General features: G+C 61.5%; 3 protein-coding genes across 3 annotated transcripts; 2 read left to right on the top strand and 1 right to left on the bottom strand.

Moving 5' to 3' along the window:
* Window positions 1-1,105: 1,105 nt before the first annotated feature.
* On the bottom strand, window positions 1,106-3,902 carry CABP4 (calcium binding protein 4). Its single transcript, XM_007095363.2, has 6 exons — window positions 3,540-3,902; window positions 3,131-3,161; window positions 2,904-3,047; window positions 1,975-2,084; window positions 1,483-1,630; window positions 1,106-1,371 (listed from the first exon to the last, which is right to left on the bottom strand). The coding sequence occupies exons 1-6, from the start codon at window positions 3,900-3,902 to the stop codon at window positions 1,343-1,345; spliced, it is 825 nt and encodes a 274-aa protein (XP_007095425.2). The 3' UTR covers window positions 1,106-1,342.
* A 2,557-nt stretch (window positions 3,903-6,459) lies between these two features.
* Window positions 6,460-8,097, top strand: GPR152 (G protein-coupled receptor 152). Its single transcript, XM_042957482.1, has one exon. It carries the CDS (start codon window positions 6,460-6,462, stop codon window positions 8,095-8,097), a length of 1,638 nt encoding a protein of 545 aa, XP_042813416.1.
* A 2,848-nt stretch (window positions 8,098-10,945) lies between these two features.
* On the top strand, window positions 10,946-17,752 carry CORO1B (coronin 1B). The gene is made up of 12 exons (XM_042959181.1): window positions 10,946-11,101; window positions 12,500-12,552; window positions 13,371-13,573; window positions 13,831-13,953; window positions 14,059-14,188; window positions 14,371-14,552; window positions 14,641-14,760; window positions 15,427-15,531; window positions 15,615-15,760; window positions 16,002-16,059; window positions 16,827-17,105; window positions 17,289-17,752. Exons 1-12 carry the CDS (start codon window positions 11,079-11,081, stop codon window positions 17,412-17,414), a joined length of 1,548 nt encoding a protein of 515 aa, XP_042815115.1. The 5' UTR covers window positions 10,946-11,078; the 3' UTR covers window positions 17,415-17,752.
* The last annotated feature ends 42 nt before the right edge of the window (window positions 17,753-17,794 follow it).

Genomic DNA, 17,794 nt, shown 5'->3' with positions numbered 1-17,794 from the left:
CTTTGAGGGTTGCCTCGTGTCCATTCTTTGTATTTTCTCCTGAGACTCCTGATGATTTTTAACTACTCTTTAATATTTGCCACCTGTTTATCCCTCAGGGTTACCTTATAGGTGATTCCTCAGATGTAGCTTCCCGTTCACTAATCTTCTCTCAAATGGTGTCTAATCTGCTGTGTAACCAACCCGTTGATTTTTTTTTTTTAGTCCAATGGCTATCTCCTTTATTTTCAGAAATTCTTTTATTCTTTTTAATCTTCCTATTCTGTTTCATGCCATCCCGTTACTACCTATTGGCCTCTCTCCCTTCTTTTATATCATTTCCGTTTGCATTGACTTTGTGGCCTCTTTCAGATTTTTCTGTTACTTACACTTGGGGGTGCTGATTTTCCTGTTTGTTGCATCTGCCTCGTCTCCCTCACGGGGACTTGTTTTCCCATGTGATCTGTAATTCTTTGTCATGAGTTCATCTTCAGAAGTGACAGGGCTGTTGTTTGTTAAGTCCCATGTGCTCTGGGTTGAAGAGTAATCTTCCGGTAGCTTCTCCCTATTTCTTCAGCTTCCCATACTGTGGAGATAGACCACACTCCTGCCTAATGTGCCAGCCTGAGTCCCAGGTTCCTTAGGGTAGCTTTGTCCACTCAAGGCCCTAGACATCCGTACCCTTGCTACTTCCTCACGCTGGTAGATGGAGGTATCTTTTGGTCCCCTTTTCAAGAACAGGGTAGCCCTCTGAGACCCGGGAAGGTGCTCAGGGTCCTATCCTGTTCCCCAGCCTCTTACAGGTCTTCTGTCATCCATGGGTGTCAGAGCCCAGGCTTCTGAACCTCTCTCCATGTCTGAAGCCCCCATGCTGTCCCCTCTCTCCCGCCACCCGGCTCTGAGTTCTTGCTTTGTCTTTAGTACTGGGGTCATCCCTGGCTTTCTTTCAAGTTCAGTTTTTGTCTTTTTAACATTTTTACACGGGTAGTGGGAGGCATCCAGCCACGCTCTCAATTCACCATGTTTCCAGAATCCCCCCAACTCCACGCCCCGCCCCTGTCTTTGAATACTGCGGTGCCAGGGAGCTTGCTACCCACCGAGGGTGTGGAGAGATCCAAATCTTGCTCACCCTGGAGAATGATGGATGGCGGAGTGCAGGTTCCCTCCAGGCAGCTCAGGTGGGAGGAAGGTGAGAATGAAGGGGGGTGGGTGACATCGAGCCCGCTCTCCAGCCAGGTGTAGGACTGAAGAAGCCTGAGGGCTGCTGGGTGGTCTTCCATTCTGAGGCCTCAGGGGGAGGGCGTACAGCATGAACCCTGCTGGCCTGGGGCCAGCGGGGTAACGCATTCTCCCTTCTAGAACTTCAGTGGGTGAAAAGCATCATCACAAACTCTGGGGGAGAGAAGGGCAGGGCTCGGGCCAGTCCTGGTCGGGGATCCCAGGACGCGCTGGGATCATCCTGGGAGCTGGAGGGGTGGGGGGTTGTCTGGGAAGGAGACTCACCGTCAAAGTCTACGGTGCCATCCCCGTTGAGGTCCACTTCTCGGAGCATCTCGTCCAGCTCAGGACCCGCCAGCGGCTCCCCCAGCAGAGCAGGTGCTGCCTGCCGCAGCTCTGCCACTGTAATTCGTCCATCTCTGTCCCTGTCAAACTAGGATCCCGGCAGGGCTCAGTCCCTCCCACCCAAAGCTGGCTCTGCCCAGACCCGTTTCCACCTTGCCACATCCTGTGCCTGGATGTCCCCACCTTCACCCACCGAAACCCTCCTCCTCCTCCTCCTCCTCCTCCCAGGCTGAGACAATAGGCCCCTCCCCCAGGAAGTCTCCTTGGGTGGATCCTCCAGCAATCCCTCCCTGGCCCAGTCCCACCATCTGCAGGGCTCTGGGCCTCCAGAGGCTGGGCCCCGCCCCCCACCGTCTCTCTGGCCCAGATGGGAAGCCAGTAGGTCCACTGCCCAGCTGCCCACCCAGCGCCCGACTCGACCACGCTCCACACCTCTCGGAAGGCGATGCGCAGCTCCCGCACCCCCAACATGTGTGCTGTCTCCTCCCTCAGCTTTGGGCCCATCAATTCCACAAACTCCTCGAAGTCCACACGGCCACCCACTGCGGAGGCAGAGTGTCACAATGGAGAAGGCTGGGGCCCCGAGAAAGGACTTCCCAGGTGCCAGCCTCTCCCCAGCTCTACTTCCAGGAAGGAACACCCAGCATCCATGCCCTCGGGGACGGGGGTAGGAGGTCGGAGCCCCGTTCTCCACAGAGATGACAGGGCCAGGTGCCTGAGTGCTCTCAGTGAAGCACCTGTGTCAAGGGGGAAAGAGGCCAAGGTTTGGAACCAGGCAGCCCTAAAGTTAAACCCTGGCTGTGCTGTCGATGGGGCATGGGTGACCTTGGGTGCCGACGGCCTTGGGCGACTTACTAAACCTCCTTCCTCATCCCGGGGCAAGGGTGAGAGAACCCACTCTTAGGTGCTTCCGGGGGTGTGCAGTTGGTGGCTCTCACATGCTGGGACCCCGTGGGCAGCCATAAATGCCTCTTAAGGAGTATGCCCACGTAGTCCCGCCGTTCTAAGACGCCATCGATTACGAAAAGCACCGGTGGTCAAATAACAGCTTTGGGGAAAAGAAAAGCATTGCGCTAAATGTTCACATCAAGTGTAAGCCACATCCCATTTTGCAAACCACAGAGCACATGCAGGTGTCCTGGAATGAAGGGAATCTGATATTTGACAATTTAGCTAATGATAATCACACAAGCGCACGCCCATCCGACATTTAATCGCCAGGAGCGGCCCGGGTTCTGTCACAGTCGGTCTCACTGAACCTCAGGAGGCTCTTTTCAGGAGACTCAGGAGGGTCAGAGAGACAGAGAGCCAGATGGCTGCCGCCTCGCCCCGCCCCGGGCCGGTGGGGGTCAGCCACTGACTTCGCATCTTGACGTGCTGGGAGACCTCGATGAGTTCCATCTCAGTGGGCATGTAGCCCAGCGTCCGCATGCAGGTGCCCAGCTCTCGGTAGCCGATGTAGCCGTCACGGTCAGTGTCAAACTCTTCAAAGGCGGCCTGAAGCTCTGCAGGGGAGGGAGGTCAGGCCCGGGCAGCCCGGCTCAGGGGCACCTCCCACCCACCACTGCTGCCAGCAAGGGCCACTCACCATCCAGCTCCTCGGGGCCCAGCTCGCGGTCCTGCAGAGGCACAGTCCAGCATGTCCCTGGGGGCCATCCTGCCTCCTCCAGCCCTAGCCCACGATGGCCTGGGTAGGGCCAGTCTCACAAGGGCAGGAGAAGGCAGCTGAAGTCCCACGACCCCCAGAGAAAAGATGACCCCCCCCCCACTTCCGGCTCCTGGGGCCCAGAGCTCTCCCAGAATCCTGGGTTTGAAGACTAGCCCCGCCCGCCTCGCAGCCAGGCCCAAGACCAACCCTTCCCCAAACCCTGCTTCTACAGCTCAGGCTCCCGGGTCTGGAGCAGAGGCGCTAGGAGGCCCGAGTACTAGGGGCAGGGTGGGCGGAGTCCAAGGGCACAAGTGTGTCCCCCTCCTCCCCAGCCCGGGCCCCACCTGACCTTCCCAAAGATGCGGTTGAGCAGGGGCCCGTATGTCTTCTGGGCGGCATCGTGCCGGGTGCCAGAGCGGTGTCGGTGAGACTGGCGACGACCGGCTGGCCTGGGGGCTGCAGGGCCTGTCCCCTCCTGCCCTTCTCCATTCCCAGAGAGGTTCTTGCTGCTCCCTGGGGCCTCGGGGCCAGGGATGGGGGTCTGCTCCTCGGAGCCACCAGCACCCTTCCGGGACCCTCGGAGTCCCCCGTCCTTCTTGCTCCTCCTCCTGGTCAAGGGCAGGCCCTCAGCACCACTCCCGGAAGCCACAGCCTCCACAGGAGGCTTCTGGGGGTCTGGGCCACGCTGCCCCTTCGCCTGTTCTGTGGCCATGTGGAGAGGGGCGACAGAACTCTGAGATGCAGCACCAGGGAGCACCCTTGGTTCTCAGGGACCATAAAGCTGCTTACGCACCCCTACCCTGAGAGCTGATTGCCTGGGATCGAGCCTTGAGGGGGATTAGGGTAAGTGAGGCAGGCAGCTCCGGGCCCTAATCCCGGCCCTCTGCCTGAGGGCAGAGACAGATGGGTCAAGAGAACTGCCCTCAGCGACAAGGGTGCCGGGACATGGTGAGCTTCGGACTCCGGCTCCTAAGTGGCCTCAGGAGCTGGGACACGCAACCATTTCACCTCCCTGAGCCTCAGTCACCCGATCTATAAAATGGGGGCAATATTGCTGGAGTCAAGGACTCAGTCGGGTTGTGTGACACGAGCAGGACTCAGCTAAGCAAGGACGAGGGAAGTCATCTCAGGAGAAAGAGTGTGGGAAGGGATAGGAGAGTTGCCCCTCACGGGGACATCGTGGCTGGGGCAGAGGGTCTGTGAAATTGAGGAAGCGAGGCCAGATCACAGAGACTGAGGGACATGGGGGTGATTTCGGAGGAGGTGGCCTCCGGGGGACCCAGAGCCTGCCCTGAGGCAGAGGGGCCCTGGGCGAGGAGGTTTTAACCACGTGGCTCTGTCAGGGATGGGGTGGCCTGGCTGGTCACTCGGCCCTGCTGAGCGGGGGTTAGGGTTTCCCAGGGAGCAGCCCCATGCCCATGAATGTTTGATGTCTTCTCAGCTTGGGTTTCACGTCGGCCGCCTTAGCGCCGCCAGGCGCCATGTCCCAGGCCCCGGCGTGGGGCCCGGCAGATGGCTGGACCACTGGGCAGGCAGGCACGCCCCTGCTCCTTCCGGCCAGCGGCCTGCACCTCACAGGTAAGCCAGGCCTCACCTGCTGGGGCTCGGGGGAGCCCAGGGCTCTGATCCAGTAGAGGCTGGAGGTTGCAGAGTGGGGTCTGCCTGAGCACTACGGGAGAGGAAGCCACTGGGCTGGAGGCCAAGGGGCTGGAGCTATGGGCCACGGGCAGGATCCAGCCTTTCTGGGGCACCTACTTCCTCCCCTGGCTCAGCGCTGCCATGAGGACTTTCTCCGTGTTCCAAGGGAAACCCCCTGGGCCAGTGAGGGAAGGCGGGTGGAGTGGGGGGGGGGAGGGGTAGCAGGCCCCTATCATCACACTGCTGAGCCCCCTTCTCCTTCTGTAGGTGGCCTCGGGGGCCACCTGCCTGAGCTGTGAGAATGAGGACGGGGCCACAGGGGGGGGTGGAGGATGAGGAAGGGGCTCCAGCTGCTTCCAGGACGGCCCTTCTGGCCCCAGGCTGCCGGGCCCTGAGTTGCAGACCTCACCCTGAGTTCATGAGCTGCACTTGCTGTGGGGAAGAGCCTCCTCTGGCCCAGGCTCCTGCTCACCCTTGGCCTCCTACAGGCCCACGGGACTCTGAGCCTCCCCTTCTTGGAATCTTAAACACTTGAACTCCAGGATACCAGAAGGAAAGGGGCTTGCGATGATCCGATGATCCGACCGAGTGGTTTTCAAATTGTCTTCCCTAGAGCATCCCCGGGGCTCCACTGTAATATTTTATTTGAAGATTCACCAGCTTTAAAAATATGTTTGAGGGGCACTTGGGTGGCTCAGTCAGTTAAGTGCCTGAATTCAGTTCAAGTCATGATCTCGCGGTTTGTGAGTTCAAGCCCCGCGTCGGGCTGTCTGCTATGAGCAGAGAGCCTGCTTTGGATCCTCTGCCTCTCTCTCTCTCTCTCTCTCTCTCAAAAATAAACATTTTTTTTTTTTAAAGAGAAAAAACTGGGGCACCTCAGTAGCTCAGTCGGTTAAGCGTCCGACTTCAGCTCGGGTCACGATCTCATAGCTTATGAGTTCGAGTCCCACGTCGGGCTCTGTGCGGACAGCTCAGAGCCTGGAGCCTGCTTCGGATTCTGCGTCTCCCTCTCTCTCTCTGCCCCTCCTCCACTCGCACTCTGTTTCTCTCTCTGTGTCTCTCAAAAATAAATGAACGTTAAAACAAAAATTTAAGGGGCACCTGGGTGGTTCACTTGGTTAAGTGACCGACTTCGGCTCAGGTCATGATCTCGCGGTTCATGAGTTCTAGCCCCGTGACAGCTCAGAGCTTGGAGCCTGCTTTAGATTCTGTGTCTCCTTCTCTCTCTGTCCCTCCCCCACTCATGCTCTGTCTCTCTCTCCCTCTCTCAAAAATAAATAAACATTAAAAAAATTGTTTTTAAAGGATGTGGATATGACATCTTTATAGAAAAGCATTTAAAAAATTAAAACTAAATAAAGAAAAAAGAAAAAAATGTAAAATACATATGTATATACATGTATATATATATTTAAAAGCCTCGGTCCAGTCTACTTGGGCACACTGGGATTCCGCGTGGCAGAAGGCTTAGGTCTGAGTCTCAGTCCTGGCGCCTCTCGTCCTGTCTCTGACCTTGGGCAAGTCACTTATCCTCCGAACCTTCCTCTCCTCACCTGTAAAATGGAGTGTCTGCGGACTACGCGAGGTAATCTGTGTAAAGGCCCTGGCAGAGGCTAACCGCCCCAAAGGTGATGACGATGGCTCAGAGAGGGACAGTGACTTGCCTGGAGGTACACAGCACCCCCTCTCATACTCGGTCCCTCATGATTTCATTGGTTCATCAGGCACCCGCTCCGTGGCCAACAGCACACTGGGGACCTCGGACGGACGCTGCTATGGAAGCCAACCTGGGTGCCGCTGGCCGCGGGCCCCGCACGGAGCCGGACGATGAAGACGACTACCCCCAGGGTGGCTGGGACACGGTCTTCCTGGTGGCCCTTCTGCTCCTGGGGCTGCCGGCCAATGGGCTCATGGCATGGCTGGCCGGCTCACAGGCCCGGCAGGGAGCGGGCACGCGGCTCGCCCTGCTGCTGCTCAGCCTGGCCCTCTCTGATTTTCTGTTCCTGGCGGCAGCGGCCTTCCAGATCCTGGAGATCCAGCACGGAGGCCACTGGCCGCTGGGGACGGCCGCCTGCCGCTTCTACTACTTCCTGTGGGGTGTGTCCTACTCCTCCGGCCTCTTCCTGCTGGCGGCCCTCAGCGTGGACCGCTGCCTGCTGGCCCTGTGCCCGCACTGGTACCCTGGGCGCCGCCCGGCCCGCCTGCCCCTCTGGGTCTGCGCCGGGGTCTGGGTGCTGGCCACGCTCTTCAGCGTGCCCTGGCTGGTCTTCCCCGAGGCCGCCGTCTGGTGGTACGACCTGGTCATCTGCCTGGACTTCTGGGACGGCGAGGAGCTGCCGCTGAGGATGCTCGAGATCCTGGGGGGGTTCCTGCCTTTCCTCCTGCTTCTCGTCTGCCACGTGCTCACGCAGGCTGCTGCCTCCCGGACCTGCCGCCGCCGCCGGCCAAGGCCCACGGCCTGCCGGGGCTTCGCCCGTGTGGCCGAGGCCGTTCTGTCAGCCTACGTGGTCTTGCGGCTGCCCTACCACCTGGCGCAGCTGCTGTACCTGGCCTTCCTGTGGGACGTCTACCCCGGCTACCTGCTCTGGGAAGCGCTGGTCTACTCCGACTACCTGACCCTGCTCAACAGCTGCCTCAGTCCCTTCCTCTGCCTCCTGGCCAGCGCCGACCTCCGGGCCCTGCTGCGCGCCGTCCTCTCCTCCTTCGCGGCAGCTCTCTGTGAAGAACGGCCTGGAAGCTTCACGCCAGCGGAGCCACAGACCCAAGTGGACCCTGGGAGTCAGACTCTTCCTGGGCCAGTGGCTGGGGCCCAGCCCCAGGTGAACCCCGTAGCACAGCCACGGTCGGACGCTGTGTCCCAGCCTCGGGGGAACCCCGCGGCACAGCCACGGTCGGATTCAGTGGCCCAGCCACAGGCAGAGCCCACAGCACAGCCACGGTCGGATTCGCCGGCCCAGCCACGGGCAGATTCAGTGGCCCAGCCACAGGCAGATCTTGTGATGCAGCCTCAGCTGAACGCCTCAGTTCAGCCACAGGTGAACCTTGAGTCCCAGCCCCATTTGGACTTTGTGGCCCAGCCACAAGTGAGCCCCGAGACCCCCGGACCTGCCTCCGGCCCAGCTCTCAGCCCCTGTGATGAAGCGTCTTCTGCCCCATCCGCAGATCCCACCCCCGAAGCCCCTGAGAACCCAGCGGTGCCTGCTGACTCTGAGGGAGAAAGTCCCAGCAGCGTCCCCCCAGAGGAAGCCCCCGGAGCAGGCCCCACCTGAGGGTCTGGGAAAGCTCAGGCCCATCAAGGCAGTGGAAGAGCCAGAGCCAGTCAGAGACGAGGGGAGCCGTGGAGGAAGTCATCAAAGAAACCCCCCTCAAGTCCCTTGGGGCTGGCAGGAGGACTTGGGGGAAGTGAAAATGAACCACCAAAAGTCCCAGGCAGTTTGTCGTGATCGTCTCGCCCCTACCCAGGTCCCCCTCAGTTTCTCCATGCTTGCCCCCCCCACACACACAGTGGCCCAACAGTCACAGCCGACAGGGTGCTGCTGGGCTCTGTCCTCCAGCACCCCTGGACCGCACTGCCCACCCCCCTCCCAAGTCTCAGTCCTGCGGGAGAAAGACAGCAGGGGTGACTTCCCTGAGCTTGTGCCGATCTCCCCGGAATCCTTCCTCCACCCTCTCCTCCCTGTCTCACCCTCTAACTCGGGCGTGAGGAGGATGAAGGAAGAAATCTCTGCAGAAAAGGAGGCATTTAAGAGCCGGAAGGAACCTGGGGTCCTGGGAGCCCACGCAGGCTGGCCGAACCCTGTCCACCAGCCCCCTGCCCCCCACAGGCAGTGAGCCTGGCGCAGGACCTCCCTCAGCAAGGCAGCGGGAGCGGAGGCGATGAGAGCCACCGAGCCTGGATTCAAATCGGGCTCCGGTGACGGCAGGAGCCTGGCACACAGTAGGGGCTCAGTGAACAAATGTTCTCCATTCGCCGGCATCCAGGGAAGTCCCTGCAGGGGCTGGAGATGGAGGAGAGGAGGCGCCACCTTGGCCTGGGCATCTGGGGTCTTGTGAGCTTTGGGGCAGATCGGCTGTGCCCATGACAGTTCTGGGCCACGGATGCCCAGGGGGCCTGAGAGAGCGTCTGCTCCACTTAAGGGTTCAACTAGTGTCCACCTGCCCCCCCCCCGCCCCCACCACGGGGGGCTGCAGGTATAGAGTGCTCAGTCCTGCCTCCATCTGAACCCCTCCTACGCACTCAGCCCACGCGCAGAGATGGGAAGACGTCCAGACAGAGAGCCCTGGGGACCAGTGGCTCCAAAAAGGGTACAGGCCCCCATCACACAGCATCTCTGGGGCAGAGCCAACCTCTTCCCTCTCAAGGCGCAGACACTGCAAGAAAAACGGGGAAGTGCCGAAGGTCTAATTCTGAACCCCCCACCCTACTTCCCCTCTTCCCTTTCACTCTTCTACACCAACCCCCTGCTCGCTTGCCCTCCACCCACCCTGTGTTCCAAAATCGCGAGCCTCTTCCCCTTTACCCCCCTCCCCCAGTCCTTTCCCAGTAGCGCAGTGTTGTGACCTGCAGCAGCTGAGAGACGCCCCTACGGCAGACACTTAAGTGCTATGCTTCCAGGGCGTTTCCATCTTAAAAAGGCAGCAGGCTGTGCGGACGGCCCGGAGAGGGGCGGGCAGATCTGGGTTCTGGCTGTCAGCTGCCGCTTCGCCTCGATTTCCTCCTCTGTACAATGGGGTGGTCATGTTCCCCTTGCAAAGGCTGCTGCTATCATGAACTGAGCCCGGGGGTGCCGAATGGTGGCGGGGGCGGTGTTGGTGGCGGTGGCAAGGCCAAGGGCATAATTAGGGCATGTCCTGGTGGTGGAACTGTGGACACCGAGGCCGAACTACGGACGCCGTTCAGCGATTTCTGCACAGGCACGAATTTGTTGAATTCGGTCCTTCAGCAAATGTTTATCGAGCACTTGCTAGGCGACTCTCCAGCCAGCCTTCCATTCTGGAGACACACGGGTGGGGTTAGGGGCATGGCCGCTGGTGTCCCTCGGCGGTCTTTTGAATCCCAGCTCCACCGCTCACCAGCTGTGTGATCTTCAGGAAGGCTCTTGGCTCCTTTGGGACTCAGTTTCCGCGTCTGTAAAATGGGGGTGATAACAATGGTTCCCGGGCCGGGCCTGGGAGCAGGACTGACCCACGGGCCAGAGCCCACGGGGGAGCATCCTGCCCGCTAGGCTTTGTCTGCTCCACCACACTGCCTCCCCCTCTGCAAGAAATGCTTTCACCCTGGCCCACCCCATTGGGTGCACCCTCCCTGGAGGCAGGGACTGGTCTTGCAGTGTCCCTCCCCTTTCTCCCAGATAGCGGTCCCAAAGCTTTTTCAACATGGCGGGCAGATCAGGCACTCAAACCCCAGCGCCAGCCACCTGCCATCAACTCTGGTCCCCACTCCAAACCCAGCATTTCGGAGAGTGGGGCAGCCCCATCTCCAAGGTCCCTGAGGGGGAATCTCACCCATAATGGGTAATCGCGACCCAGGAGAGAGGGCAGTGCCATGAAGGGCTTTGTGGGATAAAGAGGAGTTCTCCTGGTGACCCACAGAGTTTTGTTTTGGAGGAAACATGCACACCCGAGGCCACAGAGGTTGAAAGGAGGGCTCATCCCTGACGTTCCTCAGTCCATCTACCTCACCCCTAACACACCCCATGGGGCTGGACTCCTGTTGCCTTCTGGGAGACTCACGCCTTCTCCAGGTGAGAGGTACCCCTCACGGAGAGACTCATTCTGAGAGCTGTGAATACGAACATCGTCGATCCTACATTCAGGACTGCTGTTCATTCTTTCACTCAACGTACACGAATTGAATGCATGCTGAGCGGTAGGTCTCATTCTAGGTGCTTCGACACAGTGGGGAACAAGACCAAAGACCGGGTGCTACCCTCTACTTGCTGACATTCTAGCGGGGCGAGGCAGACAAAAAGCAAATACACAATGGTTACACAAGACGACGTCAGATCGTGATCAAGAAGGATATGGGGGGAACAAGTCAGGGCCAGAGAGTGACCAGCGAGGGGTTGGTTGGGGAGGGCCCTTTGAGAAGGCAACATTTGGGCAGAGCCCTGGAGGAAGTGAGGGTTGGAGCCTTTTCACAATCAGAGGGAAGCGTTTCCAGATGGAGTGAACAGGATGTACCCAGGCCCCGCAGTGGGAAGGAAGGTGGTTTGTTTCGGGGACAAGAGGATCAGTGTCACTGGGCCACATGCAGGGACAGGGCAGAGGAAGGTAACAAACGGGGGAGGGGTATGCAATGACGGCGCATGTTATTTCAAGTGTGACAAGGAGGAGGGAAGGGAGGGCTTAGGGTAGGGGGTGTCTTATCTGGGCTTTAGACAGACCTCTGGCTGTTGCCTGGAGGGCGCAACGGAGAGAGAGGCTAATGTGACACTCCCTCTTCCAAAGCACCCTCATTCCTGTCCTTTTTTGGAAGGGTCTGCCTGCCCCAGGGTTTATGGAACAAAGGGAAAAGCAAGGACTTTGGAGCCAAACAGATGGGAACTAAATCTCGGCGGGGTGACCTGGGGCAGGCACCCCTCTCTCTGAGTTGTTTCCTCATCAGGGGAGGAAAGCAGTGAGTAGGGTACGAGCCCCAGCCTGTGTCAGACACACAGTGGGGCCTCCTGCAGCCCCAGATAAGCCCCCTTCCAGCTTTGCTCTTCCTTCCTCTTCCCACCTACCCCACTTTTTCTGGGAAAAAAGAAAAAGGTGACCAAGGGGTGATGGTCAGGGTCTCAAGGAAGGCCTGAGGGAGGCGGCCAGTGCCCTGGGGACACCAGCCCGGGGCAGAGGGAGCAGATCTGCCTGTCGGACCTACAGAGACACCTAAGTCCCCCCCCCCCCCCGGGGCGGGACACGGACAGAGATAGGGTAGATCTAGGGAGGCCAGTCTGGGCCCCGTCACAGGAGCTAGCTAGGAGGGAGACATCTGCAGACAGACCACTAGGCCTCCGTGGGAGATGGTCGGGAAGAGAAAGGAAGGTGTGAGCGATCTGGCAGAGGGCATGTCCCCATTTCTATTTTTAATAAGGAGGCCCGGCAGACCCCGGGGGTGCTCAGGGGAAAGAAGGGGTTGGCTGGGGCCTTCCGCTCATCCCTTAAAACACCGCACCGCTGGTGCATTTACACTGTTCATCAAGAGCGTGTACTTTTGTAACCCTTAAAAAGAGGCACGTGAACACACGGGCTGTCAGACTAGATACTGTATTTTTGGAGTGGGTGGGGGGTGGGCTGGGGGACCCGGAAGAATGCACCGGGATGGGGATGGGGACTGGGACGGCGGGCTGCACCCAATGCCCGTACTCCCGAGGGCTCCGCCAGAGGAGAGGATGGCGAAGGGGCAGCGGTCTGCGGGCGGGCAGCGCCTCGCACCTGCAGCCCTTCTGGCCCCACCCCTGCTCCTTTGCCCTAGAGGGGCCCGGGTGCCTGAGGGGCAGGGCTCGCCCAGGCCCCGCCCCTGCGCCCCCTTGGCCCCCGGGCTCCTGGCCTCCTGGGGCGGCTCGCAGTCTCCCGCCCCGCCCCTCCGCGCGTGACCTCGGCCCCGCCCCCGCGAGCCCCCGCCCCGCCCCCCCGCCCCCTGCCCCCGGCTCCTCTGTCACTTCCTGATTCCCGCTTCCTGCTTCCCAGAGGCCGGGATCCGGAGCCGCCCGAGGCCGGTGCCGCAGTCCCCGGCGTCCCCGGTGAGCGCGGCGGGCCGGGACTGGGGTCGCGGGCGGGGGACCCGGCTGGGCTGCGGGGGCGGGGCCGCAGGAGGCTGGGGTGGGGGTCGCGAGTCCGAGGAGCCCTTCCCCTCCGCGGCGCCCCACCCTCTGTGCCCACTCCCTGTGGCCACCCAGCCTGTCCCCTCTTGGTTCACCTTGGACCCCGCTCCGAAGGCGCCCTGGGATGCTCTGCGGCCGGGAGCGGCGTCCTGACCACCCCCCTCCCCCCACCTCCCCCCCCCCCCCCCGCCCAGTCCTGCCAGGCCCCCTGGGCCGGCCTGGGGCTCTCGGCAGCTCCCTGCACATTCCTGCAGGCACTGCACATTCCCTGGGGCTCGGAACTGGGGCTGAGTGCGGCTCCACAGAGGAGTCCTTTCCTGCCTCTTGTGGCTGTCCAACCCATCAGCCAACTTCCAAATCCTGGGCAGGAAGGAGCCTGCTTGCAACTGACCAGGACCCTCCGAGGAGCTTGTCCTGCTCTGGCACCTCCCACTTCCCCCACACATACCAGAGTCAGAGAGGGGCCTGGGTAGGGTCCCGCAAAGACCCTCCCCACTCAGCAGTGTGGGCCGTGGGTCAGTGCATTTACCCCCCCACCCCCAGACGCCACCTTAGAGGGGTGGCAGCCAGGGTCTGTCCCTGTGACCCCATTCTGTAACTGGAGAAACTGAAAGCCAAGAGGGTTACCACGACCAGGCCCCTGGTTGCATCCTCCCCGCCTCCCTTCATGCAGCCCCTGGGAGGGATGGGGGTTGTTGGGGTGGGTGAGGGCTGATCCAGGCCTCTCCACCCTGCAGACATGTCCTTCCGCAAAGTGGTCCGGCAGAGCAAATTCCGGCATGTGTTCGGACAGCCGGTCAAGAATGACCAGTGCTACGAAGATATTCGAGTGTCCCGTGTCACCTGGGACAGCACCTTCTGCGCAGTCAACCCCAAGTTCCTGGCGGTGATCGTGGAGGCCAGCGGTGGGGGTGCCTTCCTGGTGCTTCCCCTGAGCAAGGTGGGCCCCCTCAGGGCTGGGGGAAGGACTGGAGACTCGGCCACACCTGCCAGGCCTATCTGCTCACTTCACATTCTGTATCTCGCCCATCCCCACACTGTTGGACAGGTGTCATAATCTACATTTATTGCCCAGGTGGTATTAGCACAGATGGAGAAAGTTTTTTATTGCCACCGAGGCAGAGTCAGGGCCAGAGGCAGAGGCAGAGGCAACAAACATTTCCTGCTCACCCTTGACTGCCCCTCTCATGCCCGCAGACGGGCCGCATCGACAAGGCCTACCCGACGGTGTGTGGACACACGGGACCCGTCCTGGATATCGACTGGTGTCCCCACAATGACGAAGTCATTGCCAGCGGCTCAGAGGACTGTACAGTCATGGTGAGGCACGGGGCTGTGGTTGGGCCCGGGTCACAGGTGTGGCTCGAGGCTGCGGGCAGCGGGGCCGAGCAGAGGCCTCCACTGGCATCCCCACCCCTCCCACAGGTGTGGCAGATCCCGGAGAACGGGCTGGCCTCCCCGCTGACGGAGCCGGTAGTGGTCCTGGAGGGGCACACCAAGCGAGTGGGCATTGTCACCTGGCACCCGACCGCCCGCAACGTGCTACTCAGTGCAGGTCTGCGCCGCCCGCCCCCCCACCCCCCCGCCCCTCTCTACGCATGGTTCCGGAGCCCCAAACCCTCGCCCGGGCCCATGTGACGGGTGGTAAAGCTTGACCGCAGAGGTCGAGAGGCCGGGTCTGGCCCCAGGAGGGTGGTCCAAGCCAGCCTGGTAGGCTGATGGCCCCCTGCCCGGCAGGCTGTGACAACGTGGTGCTCGTCTGGAACGTGGGCACGGCGGAGGAACTGTACCGCCTGGACGGCCTGCACCCCGACCTCATCTACAACGTCAGCTGGAACCACAACGGCAGCCTCTTCTGCTCTGCGTGCAAGGACAAGAGCGTGCGCATCATCGACCCCCGCCGGGGCACCCTGGTGGCGGTACGTGGCCCTGGAGGGCTAGGATGATAGTGGACAGGCCCAGGGGCTCTGTCGGGGTGCCGTACTGACCACTGTGTCCCCCGGACAGGAGAGGGAGAGGGCTCACGAGGGGGCCCGTCCCATGCGGGCCATCTTCCTGGCGGACGGCAAGGTGTTCACCACGGGCTTCAGCCGCATGAGCGAGCGGCAGCTGGCACTGTGGGACCCGGTGAGTGGCCGTGGCCAGCCCGAGGGGACAGGCTTGATCGAGACTTGGGCCCCACCCTGGGCAAGGAGGGCAGGAGTCACCCCGGAGAGAGGCCTGTGGTTCCCAGGTTCTCAGCCTAGCACCTGAGGCTCCCGGGACCTGGAACCCTGCCAACCTCTTCTGTCCTTGCCCCTTGCTCTCCAGCCTCCCCGACTGCCTCCAGCTTCCTCCGAGTCTCAGCCCACATTATTCTTGCCAACCGAAAGGCCCTTCCCTCCTTTGCTTGCCTGTTCCCATCCGGCTGCCCTTCAGGACTCCGTGCAGAGGCCCCCTCCTCCAGGAGGCCTCCCAGCCCTTCCCCTGAAGTGCTCTGTCCCACAGCCCCGTGCTTCTGTATGGTGACCTGCACAAGTCCCTCTGAGACAGAGCTGGTGCTGCCTGGTGCCCCCAGCTGCCACGTGGTAGGGACTTTCTCAGCACTGGCTCAGTGGCCCGCAGTAGGCTAGGAAAGTGAGATCCTGGGAGTGGAGGGGATCCAGGAGGGTGGGAGAGACCCCGTCTGGTGTGGTGGGGGCAGTGCCAGCTGGCATGTGAGGCTGCTTGGGGCCAGTCCTGATGAGGGGCTGGGAAGGTGAGGAGAGGTGGGGGAAAGACTCTGGCCTGACTGCCCCCCACCCCATGTGCCAGGAGAACCTCGAGGAGCCCATGGCCCTGCAGGAGCTGGACTCCAGCAATGGGGCCCTGCTGCCCTTCTACGACCCGGACACCAGCGTGGTCTACGTGTGTGGCAAGGTGGGGCTGGGCAGGCCTGACGGGGGAGCAGGGAAGAAGGCTGCCTGCCTGAGCGCTGACCCCTGCCCCCTCCCCCGCCACAGGGTGACTCCAGCATCCGGTACTTTGAGATCACAGATGAGCCCCCCTACATCCACTTCCTGAACACGTTTACCAGCAAAGAGCCCCAGAGGGGCATGGGCAGCATGCCTAAGAGGGGCTTGGAGGTCAGCAAGTGTGAGATTGCCCGGTAAGAAGGGCCTCCCAGGTGGCTGGCTCCAGCGGCAGAGGCCAGGCCATGGCCGTCCAGGGTGAAAGGTCAGATCTTCGGAGGCTGCTCAGAGCAGGAACCAGCCCACAGCAGGGCCAGGGTCAGAGGTCAGAGTGTGGAGGGGCTGGGGCGAGGCCTGGGAGTGGAGAGTGCAGGGAGCCAAGGGAGCCAGTGAGGGGGAGGCTCCACCCATGGCTCCTCCCTCCCCCGCCTTTCCCAGGTTCTACAAACTGCACGAACGCAAGTGTGAGCCCATTGTCATGACCGTGCCAAGAAAGGTGAGGCCACCCGGTCCCCCGCCCACCCACTCCCTTCTCCAGCAGACAGGCCAGGCAGGCGTGAGGTCTGTGAATGGGACACGGTGGAGTACGGATGTGGTCAGTGGGCTGGTCACACCCAGCCGGGTGTTGGGCTTTGCCAGACAAGACAGGCAGGGATGGGACAGGTTGAGCTGAGGCCCTGCTCCGGAAGAGCCACAGGAGATGGACAGGAGCCGGGCAGCCGTGGAGGGCTCCCTGTAGTAGGCGACACAGGACCGACAGCATGGCTAGGGTGGGCATAAGCCAGGCAGGGGGAACAGAGGTGAGAATGGAGAGCGGACGGGAGTCTGGCTGTAGGGGAGACTCCCATGAGGAGGGCATCAGTCCCGTGTGGCCTAGCCTCAGATGTCCAGCCAAGAGCCTTGGACGAGCTTCGTTCTCCACTGAGTGGGCTGTTGTGCAAGCCGGGCACGTCCCAGGGAGCAGAGCTGTGAGGGAGGCTGACTTACACGGCTCCCAGGATCCCGTGAAACCACGTAGCTGGCCCCTGCTTAGGAGTGTTGGGAAGGCTTCTGAGGGGGTTGCTGGCGTGTCCCGAGGGGAAGTGAAATGACAGATTTGTGCTTGAGAGAGGCCGCTGGAGGCCAGGCCATCGGAGGATGGGTTGGCAGGGTACAGGCCTGGAGGCCAAGGCAGTGATGAGAGGGCGGCTGCCCAGGGTCCCGACGAGAGGACCCTGACACTGGGCCCCTGACTGACCCCGACCTCCCCCACCCCCTGCCCAGTCGGACCTCTTCCAGGACGATCTGTACCCTGACACGGCTGGGCCTGAGGCGGCCCTGGAGGCAGAGGAGTGGGTGAGCGGGCGGGATGCCAACCCCATTCTCATCTCCCTGCGGGAGGCCTACGTGCCCAGCAAACAGCGGGACCTGAAGGTCAGCCGGCGCAACGTGTTATCCGATAGCCGGCCTGCCGTGGCCCCCAGCTCGGCCCGCCTAGGAGCCTCCACATCCGCTGTCGCCACTCACACTACCGCCCCCAGCGGCAGCCTCGCCGGAGCCGGGGTACGTGCCTCACAGTCGGGGCGGTGTCGGGAAGCCCCAGGTGTCACCCTGGTCTGCTGTGTGCACCCGAACCATTCGCCGCCTGTCTGCCGGGCTCAGGCCCCTGCCTGGTAGATCTGGGGAGGGCTGCAGCTCCACGACACCTGACCGCCTATCCCCCCCCCCCCCCCCCCGTCCCTGCAGGAGGCTGGGAAGCTGGAGGAGGTGATGCAGGAGCTCCGGGCACTGAGGGCGCTGGTCAAGGAGCAGGGGGAGCGCATTGGCCGCCTGGAAGAACAGCTTGGCCGAGTAGAGAATGGGGACGCTTAGGACCGTAGGCCCAGGGGGTGCCACTCCCCCTCACCTCCTCCTCCACTCCCTTCTCACCCAGCCTCTGTTGGCAAGTCCCACCGCCGGCTGGCTGCCTCCTGCCCCTGCCCAGGGCCTCTGGGGCAGGTTCGGGGGCAGTCCACACCCTGTCCCATCCTGTGGGCCCAGGCTAGAGCCACCACCTGGCTCTTGTCATTGTTACTGTGGAGGGTTTTTGTACCAAGGCAAGCTTATACTCTGAGGGACCATCTCCCCCCCCAGTTCCCTGCTCCTTCCGCAGAGTAAGCGGGAGGCACAGGCTCTATATTTTCATTCCAAATAAAATTCTCTTTCTAAAAGCCAGGTTTGCCATTCTGCAAAGGGTGGGGCTGGGAAAGGAA

This window comes from Panthera tigris, chromosome D1 (genome assembly GCF_018350195.1).
Source record: "Panthera tigris isolate Pti1 chromosome D1, P.tigris_Pti1_mat1.1, whole genome shotgun sequence".
In the NCBI taxonomy this organism is placed as follows: domain Eukaryota; kingdom Metazoa; phylum Chordata; class Mammalia; order Carnivora; family Felidae; genus Panthera; species Panthera tigris.
This window is presented reverse-complemented; position numbering and strand designations above follow the sequence as displayed.